Source organism: Dendrobium catenatum, unplaced genomic scaffold (genome assembly GCF_001605985.2).
Source record: "Dendrobium catenatum unplaced genomic scaffold, ASM160598v2 fragScaff_scaffold_621, whole genome shotgun sequence".
Taxonomy (NCBI): Eukaryota; Viridiplantae; Streptophyta; class Magnoliopsida; order Asparagales; family Orchidaceae; genus Dendrobium; species Dendrobium catenatum.
The window spans coordinates 12,017,487-12,027,004 of record NW_021319083.1 but is presented as its reverse complement, the minus strand read 5'-3'; the positions used below and the strand labels follow the sequence as shown (position 1 = coordinate 12,027,004).

Genomic DNA, 9,518 nt, shown 5'->3' with positions numbered 1-9,518 from the left:
TGTAGAGGATGAATACTTAATCAAGGTTGAATTATCTACTCAAGCGGGGATGTCTCATGCATTTATATTGAAGAAGACATCTAGAGTTTAGGAAGCTTCTATCCACACTTCAAAGATTCTTCCTAAATAATTAGTACTTGATTCTGATCCATAGACTTTGTCTAAGAAGAAGAAGATGGAGGATATTTTAGTAGGTGCTGGCAAACATCACACTTGTTCGCCATCCAAGTTGCACATTCTAGAAAATATTTTGAAACATTAATGTGTTGGACGTCGATGAGCTGATGACCTGGTGAATATCCACTTCTTTTTTGTTCTCCTTTTTGCATATTTATAAGGATATTTCCCTTACAAATATCACTTTATTGTTTCAATTACTACAACACATGGATCTTGAAATTGAGTTAAATCAGACCTTGAATGGTTGAAATGATGAATTTGCGAATGTCAAATACCTTCAGGGTGAGTATAAGCAAAAATATGATAGCGGGATCAAAAATATTAAGGTAATGAAAGAATAGTTAGCCGAATGCAGGCTGAATTGGCTACTATAACAACTTATTTTTATTTTTACAATCAACAGATGGACCAAATCCCTATTAAACTGGTGGATGCATAGATGAAGATTAATTAGCATGTGAAGGATCAACATATCCTTAAGGAGAAGATAATAGCCCTTGAAAGTAAAAATAGGAGATTCTAGAGTCTTCTGTTTAAGAAAGAGTTTTCTATATCAAAGGCCAAGTTTACATCAAAATTATTATCTCCCCAAGCCATAGAAGAATTTAAAAAGTCTATAGTCTTTAAGAGAATAATTTAAGAACATGTCCTCAGTTTTACTATTTTTGGGATTGGCCTTAATCTTCCGGTGAGTTACCATAAAACCCAAAAACTTTCTTGAAGTAACTCCAAAAAAACTCTTAGTGAGGTTGATTCACATATCGTATCATCATAGAATGTGGAAGCATTATTCAGGGTTAGAGATATGTTTTGATTTTTTAAGACTTTTTATCAACATATCATCGATGTATACTTTCATAGTATGCCCAATAAGGTCTTTGAAAATCTTATTCATGAGATGCTAATTTGTGGCTCCAACATTCTTAAGCCCGAATGATATAATCAAATAATAATATAATCTTTTATCTATTCAAAAAGTTGTTGCCTCTTCATCTATAGGATCCCTATTTATCTGATTGTATTCGGAGTAAGCATCTATAAAGCCTAACATCTGGTGTTTTGATGTAGCAAGAACTAATTGGTTAATATGAGGAAGTGAAAACTATCCTTCAGATTAGCTTTGTTGAGATCTATATAGTCCGCACATATTCTCCATGCTCCACTAGCTTTCTACACTATGATAGCATTTGCCAGCTAGGTGGGATAATACACTTCTCATATAAAGCTAGCTTCCAAGAGTTTATCAACCTCATGCTCAATTGCATGCTATCGATCTGGTGTAAAGTTTCTTTTCTTTTGAATAACAGTCTTGCATGTTGGGTTTACTTTAAGTGAGGGCACGATTACTTCATGATCAATTCCATTCATGTCGACTAGACTCCACACAAAAATGTCTTGATTTTTATGTAGAAAAATATATATACTTTTTCTTCTCTTAGTCTAAGAGAAGAGATCTAATCTACATAGTTCTTGAAGGATACTCATCTGATATAGATACTGAAGTGAGGTCTTCCAAAAGAAAAGCCCTATAAGGGATATCTTCATTCCGAAGAATAAAGTCCTCAATACTTAAAGTGATTAAATGGAGCGGTTGTGCCTGTCTAAGATAGTAGGATTACGCTATTTGTTTATATGCTTTCACCATATAGATCCTAATAGAGGTAAAACAATTTAGTTGAGATGCAGAATGGAGGCTACTATTCAAAAAAAAAAAAAATCAAATGGAGGGTATTCCAAAGATAACATTATAAGCTGACTCTAATTTTGCCACAATGAATTACATTGTATGAGTAGCTTGTTGAGAAAATTCTTCGAGTATAATTGAGAGACTAATTGAACGTTCTATTCATACAGGTCGATTATTAAATGCATATAGGGATCCTGCGGCAGGCTGAAGTTTTCTCTGGCGTGACCCATGTTTTGGAAAGTATAGTAGAATAATACATCCATGGAGCTCCCATTGTCCACTAAAATCCTTTTCACATTATAGCATGGGTCGCCTATCCTCACATTAATCATGAGTAGATCATGATGAGGGGTCTCTATTCCCTCCAAATTAGAGTCATCAAAAGAAATAGAGCGATAATTATGAAACTTCTTTGGCATTGGTTGTTTATCTATTACAAATAAGATTTGGTTTGGAAGCAAGGTGCTTCTCGCAATAGTTTCAATTTCAGTAGCCATTTGTAGATTATTCTATATTTTCATTTATGCAGGTTTCCCCCTAATAGGAGGAGTATCTTTATGGGTAGGTGGATTTTGAATAAACCATCGAAGGTAACCTTATTGAATAAGTCTCTCAACTTCATTCTTGAGTTGCTTATATGCTTCAATGGTGTATCAATGACTGCGATTGAACTAGCAGCACTACTCCTGATTTCTTGTATTCAGTTTCAAAGGATTAGGCCACTTAAAAAAATTTTTCATCTCAGATGACCATTATTACATTTGCTCGAGATCATTGAGTGGCGTATATTCTTTATCTTATCGAGGCTCTCATTGTGGCAGTCGGGATCGAGGAGGCAGATTACTGTTTCCTTGTTTCTTTCGGTACGAGGATGAATTATCCATTGTAGGCACATTCTTGCGCTTGCTGAAAGTGTGCTCGAATTATTTCCTATGAGATTGATGTCTTTATCAGTGCCTCCACACTATGAATTAAATTAGCATATAAATGAACTATATCTCACATAGCTGCTGAATAAAAGGGACTAGGATGGAGGCCTCCAAGAAAAACTCATTTTAGTAACTCATGATCTACCCATGGAATTTATTGAGCCTTAGTGGAGAATCATTAAAACTACTCCTTAAGTGATTCTCCTTCATACTAGCATATCCCAGAGAGGTGGGAAGAATCCTTAATAATTATTCGATTAGTAATAAATTATTTGACCAACATCTTGGCCAACTTGACAAACATTGAAATAGTTCTGTTAGGAAGCGAATCAAATCATGTTTGAGCTTGTCCTTTGAGGGTAGCTGGAAAACTTGGCAGAGGAGTGCATTTGAGGCTCGCTGGATCCATATGATGGTTTTATAGTGATTGATATGTTTATAAGGATCAGATGTCCCATCATAAGAATCTATGCTTGGTAATTTAAACCCCGACGGAATGGGATGTCGAAGGATGGCTTCAGTCAGGGATGATGACTCTTAAAAATTCCACTTATGAAGAGATGGCCTTCCACCTCTCATTGGGAACTCTTCTTGAATTAATCATCGTAGTTCATGACATAAAGCATTTTATGGGAGATCAACAACGTGAGGTTGAATCAAGTCTTCGGTGACAACTGGAGGAATGAGGGGTTACCGACCTATGCGAGAAGGATGGGTAAAGTTTACCATGTTATAGAGTTTGTTATTTTGATGTGATGGGGGATGCATCCTTGACTGAGGCAGAGGGGGCATTGCTTGAATTGCTCAGATCGGATGTATTCAGTTTCATGGAAAATCCTAAAAAGAAAAATCATAGGGCCAAGCACTATTCAAATGATTCTACTAGTGTTTGAATATATTACAAATGATTGGTTCATCTTTGAGATTGAGGATGATCAGACTGCAGTAGTCAACTGTAAGGTTGAAACCTTGAACCAAATAGGGATGAAATTGAAGTTTAATGACATTCAGTGGAAGGTGGAAATCAAGCGTTAATCGGTGGCCATGCGGAAGTCTGGCGGAAGCTGGTTGTTGTGCAGAAGTCCGGCGATAGTCGATAGCCCGACAGGAGTCCAACGATATTCTGACGATGGTCGGTGGTCGGGCGGTGGCTAAGTAGGGGGAATCTGGTGGCAAGAGAAATCTGATTTCTCCCTCTTTCTTCTCTTCCTTTCTTGGACCCCCCTTCAATGAAGAATGAGGGGTCTATTTATAATTTTTTGGAAGTGACATGACCAGTAAATAAGGAGAAGATCAAGGGCATATTGGGAGTGTTTTGAATGGACTGTCGATATCGACTCCTTTGATCGTGGACCGTTTATCGAGTATTTTAGTGTCTTAATAATATCATAATTAAGTGATCTTAGGCTCGTTGGATTCATTTCGATGAGCCGTCGATTTAACTATAAGCATATCACGTTTAGAAACGGTTTGGTCATCCATTTTATGGTTTGAAACTCCCAATTGTGCTGGAGTATTGGATTTTGACTCATTCGGGCTCAGATTGGGTCTAATTTGGTGTCTTTAGGTTCGTCTTTTCAAGATGTTTAGTTCGACTATAAATTTGTTGAAATCGGAGCTAGGATGATCCCAGATTTAATTTCAAAACTTTCAAACTTAATTTTGCCTCAAGATTTCAAGCCCAATCCTGATTAATTTTTTATGATATATCAAGCTTAAAACTATTTGAATAGTGATAAATGTACAACATTCTATTACCATGTTGTCTTGCTGTCTAAGAGTGAAAAATAGTCCAATTTATCAAAATAAGCTTAATGTTTTAAAAAATTTATATTAAAATTATTGCTATATATATTATATTACCCAAAAACACTAATCCCAAAACAAAATTACAGCCTGACATTTTTTTTTAAGAAAAAAAGAAGAAACAGAACGAAACTGTACATCTACAGATCAGTACAGAGCTCCGAGATACTCTCAAGCCTCGGCCTCCAAACCGCCGCCTTTCCCTTCCTCCTCTCCCTCTCCACCACGATGAGGGATATCTTTATTTCGAAGATTGAAGTCCTCAATACTTAAAGTGATTGAATTGTATGGTTGTGTCTGTCTAAGATAGTAGGATTATGCTATTTATTTATATGCTCTCACTATATCGATCCTAGTAGAGGTAAAAAATTTTAGTTGAGATGCATAATGGAGGCTACTATTCAAAAAAATCAAATGGAGGGTATTCCAAATATAACATTATAAGCTAACTCTAATTTTGCCACAATATATTACATTGTGTGAGTAGCTTCTTGAGAAAATTCTATGAGCATAATTGAGAGACTAATTAAACATTATATTCATACAGGTCGATTATCAAATCCATACAGGAGTCCTGCGGTGGTCTGAAGTTTTTCTCTGGCGTGATCCATGTTTTGGAAAGTATAGTAGAATAATACATCCATGGACCTCCCATTGTCCACTAAAATCCTTTTTACATTGAAACATGGGTCTCCTATCCTCGCATTAGTCATGAGTAGATCATAATGAGGGGTCTTTATTCCCTCCAAATTAGAGTCATCAAAAGTAATTGAGCAATTATTATGAGAAGGATGGGTAAAGTTTACCATGTTAGAGAGTTTGTTATTTTGATATGATGGGGGATGCATCCTTGACTGAGGGAGAGGGGGTATTGCTTGAATTGCTCAGGTTAGATGTCTTCAGTTTCATGGAAAATCCTAAAAAGAAAAATCATAAGGCCACGCTCTATTCAAATGATTCTACTAGTGTTTGAATATATTACAAATGATTGGTTCATCTTTGAGATTGAGGATGATCAGACTACAATAGTCAACTGTAAGGTTGAAATCTTGAACCAACTAGGGATCAAATTGAAGTTTAATGGCATTTGGTGGACTAGTGGAAATCAAGCGTTAGTTGGTGTCCACGCGGAAGTCCGGCGGAAGCTGGTGGTTGTGCGGAATTCCGGCGATAGCCTATGGTTCGACAGAAGTCCGAAGATGGTCGGTGGTCGGGCGGTGGCTAAGTAGGGGGAATCTGGTGGCAAGAGAATTCTGATTTCTCTCTCTTTCTTCTCTTCTTTTCTTGGGCTCCCCTTCAATGAAGAATGAGAGGTCTATTTATAATTTTTTGGAAGTGACATGACCAGTAAATAATGAGAAGATCAAGGGCATACTGGGAGTGTTTTGAATGGACGACTGCTATTGACTCCTTTGATCGTGGACCATTTATCAAGTATTTGAGTGTCTTAATAATATTAGAATTCAGTGATCTTGGTGTCGTTGGATTCATCTCGTTGAGCCGTCAATTTAACTATAAACATATCACATTTAGAAACAGTTTGGTCATCCATTTTATGGTTTGAAACTTCCAATTGTGCTGGAGTATTTGATTTTGACTCATTTGGGCTCAGATTGGGCCTAATTGGTGTATTTAGGTTCATCTTTTCAAGATGTTTAGTTCGACTATATGTTTATTGAAATCGGAGCTAGGATGACCCCATATTTAATTTCAAAATTTTCCAACTTAATTTTTCCTCGAGATTCAAGCCCAATCATGATTAATTTTTTATGATATATCAAGCTTAAAACTATTTGAATAGTGATAAATGTACAACATTCTATTACCATGTTGTCTTGCTGTGTAAGAGTGAAAATTAGTCCAATTTATCAAAATAAGCTTAATTTTTTTAAAAATTTATATTAAAATTATTGCTATATATATTATATTACCCAAAAACACTAATCCCAAAACAAAATTACAGCCTGACATTTTTTTTAAGAAAATAAGAAGAAACAGAACTAAACTGTACATCTACAGATCAGTACAGAGCTCGGAGATACTCTCAAGCCTCGGCCTCCAAACCGCCGCCTTTCCCTTCCTCCTCTCCCTCTCCACCACGGCCACCTTCTCTGCCGAATTCCTCTCCCTTTTCCTTCGCCTCTTCGCCCCTCCCTCCCTCGCCGCCGCCTTCTCCCCTGACACCGGAGTCAGAAAGTATATCTTCCCGCGTTTCAGCTCGGCGGTGGGTGACAACGTTACTGCCCGGCGGGGTGCTGAGGAGCAGTCGTAGACGTCCGCGGAGTTTGACGGAGACGGAGGCTTTCGGAGAACGTGATTAGGATAAGCTTTGATTATGTCGGCGGCGAAGATGACTGAGCGGCCGCTGATCTCTTCGACACGGCCGTTGGAGTGGACGATTCGGATTACGTCGAGAGCGCCGCAAGGGAGGATGCAGGAGATGAAGCAACGTATGAGCTCTTTCATGGCTGTTTGGTTTGGTGAAGTTGGGGATGAGGAAGAAGACGAGTTGAGGGAGCAGAGGAAGAAGAAAGATGAGTAGGGTGGGGAAACAGAGGCGTGTGTATATATATGGCCGTTAAATAGTGAGGAAATTAATTGAAATTTTGGCCGACTAATATATATTTATGCAGGTGCTTTAGATATAAATTTAATTACTATTTATAATAATTTAGTATCTAAATGACATGAAAAATATAAATATTAAAAGAAATATTTTATTTTAATAAACTAATATGATTAATATTTTTTAACGTTTTTTAGATATTATTATTTAATAAATAAATAATTAAAACTTTAGATTGTTGGCATAATTTAGAATGTAATGGAATCAACTTTTTTTACAAAAGTCATTGATATTTAAAATAAAAATCATTTTTCAAGATGCAATATAATTTTCATTTGTTTTATAACAAAATAATATTAAATTTTAAAAAGAATTGGAACATTTATAAGAATATTTTAAATAATGAGCAATAAATAAATAAGTAATTTGAATTTATAACGTTAAAGAAATATCTTACTTCAATTACTATGTCATGAAAACTTTCATATTAAATTGATTATTATATTATAAAATCTTAAAAAAATTCTTTTTAAAGTACTAAAAGTTTTTTTATGCTTTAAATAAATTTTTTATCATAAATTGAGATAGATTTTTTTTTTCAATGAATAAATGCTTCTATCATGAGCTTGATGGAGAAGAGATAAAAGTGATTATTGTTCTCTTTATTGATGAAGGGAGGGGAAACTGATGAGGAGGAATATATTTTTGGCAAATGGAAGAGGAAAGATGAATGATTGAGGGGGGGTCCGGATAGATGTTTTGAACTTTGTACTTTTCTTTGTGTGGGGTTTGTATTTTCACACTCTTAAACACTAAATTGTTTTTATTATTAATTAAGGGTGTCAGATCCAAATTGATGGTTAGATTTTGATTTGATTCGGATTTAATCAAATTTGAACTTGACTCGATACGAGTTCATATATAATTTGAGTCCGATCCATTTCACCCATTTATTGTACATATACTATAATTTCTTAGATTAACATGATCTATTTGACCTGAATATGACATATTTGACCTAAAAATGACCCGATTAATACAAATTTAAATTATAATCGAATCAATTTCAATTTTTTAGGTCAATCCGAATTCGATAAGGAAATTAATTGGGTCATGTTTTCAGGCACTCAGATTTGACTTGAATAATAGTCGGGTCAATATAAACTGGTATTTGTAAGGTGGGTTATTATGACAGATCATTTATTGACATCCATGTGATCAACATAATCATTTACTCTAAGAAAAAAGAATTCAAATTCTTTATATTATGTTACATTAAGATAATATTTATTTATTTTTTCAATTAGTTTGCAGTTAGCTTTTAGTCATCTTATAAATACAAAATCTTCAACTAATAAGTGATTCAAAATACGTTTTTAATGAATTGATCATTGATGCGTTATAATGAAATTATCTTGACTGGCACGAATCTCGATGCAGAACCCAACCCGGAAACTTCAAAAATTAAATCCGAAAGCGCCTGAACTCCCTCCGATTTCAGCGAGCTTATAGTCAAATTGAGCGTCTCGGAAATAAGAACTCAACGACACCAAATTCAACCCAATCCGAGCCCAAATGGGTCCAAATCAAGGACCCGAAGCGTTGTTGGAAGGTTCAAACCACAATTTGAGTTACCAAACGATCTCTGATTTTAACGAGCTTATACTTGAATCGAATGGCTCGATGAGACGAATCCAACGAGCCCAAGATCGCCTAATTCCGACATCACTAAAACCTTCAAATGTCCAATGCACGGTGCATAATCGAAGGGTTTGATATCGGCCGTTCATTCGACCACTCCCTATTCGCCCCTGATCTCATGCCTATTGATGACGAGCTATGCCACTCCAAAAAATCTATAAATAGAGTCATCATTTCTCAAGAGAAGGGGGACCGAAGAAGAAGAAGTAAAGAAGAAGAGAAGGGGAAGGAGAATCAACTCCTCCTCGACCACCATCGGAGTTCTTCCCACCACCCGAACACGCCGGGATTCTGCGTGATATTCGGGAGAACGCCGGAATTCTGCCCAACTTTCACGTGATGCCGAAGTTCTTCCCAATTAACGGCAGAGTTCCCTCCTGATGTAGAAACTCCGCCAAAATGATGCCGGAGTTATGCTCGTCCACCAACAGACGTCGGACTTCTACCCGACATCGGACCTCACTCTTCGCCAAGTTTCTACCCGACACCGGACTTCTACCAGTTATCGGACTTTGGCTGGACGTTTATTTGAAGATGGATTTCTACACATTGTTAGACTTCTACCTGATGCCGTCCTTCTGACCTTCATTGTCAGACACAGTCCTTCCAGCCTTCATCGCAAGACAACGATCCTCCCGATCTCCGTCGC

General features: G+C 36.5%; 1 protein-coding gene across 1 annotated transcript; it reads right to left on the bottom strand.

Annotated features, from left to right (window-relative positions):
- Positions 1–4,617: 4,617 nt before the first annotated feature.
- LOC110113994 lies at positions 4,618–7,190 on the bottom strand. Its single transcript, XM_020846738.2, has 3 exons — positions 6,620–7,190; positions 5,148–5,199; positions 4,618–4,841 (listed from the first exon to the last, which is right to left on the bottom strand). The coding sequence occupies exons 1-3, from the start codon at positions 7,066–7,068 to the stop codon at positions 4,743–4,745; spliced, it is 600 nt and encodes a 199-aa protein (XP_020702397.1). The 5' UTR covers positions 7,069–7,190; the 3' UTR covers positions 4,618–4,742.
- Between the last annotated feature and the right edge of the window lie 2,328 nt (positions 7,191–9,518).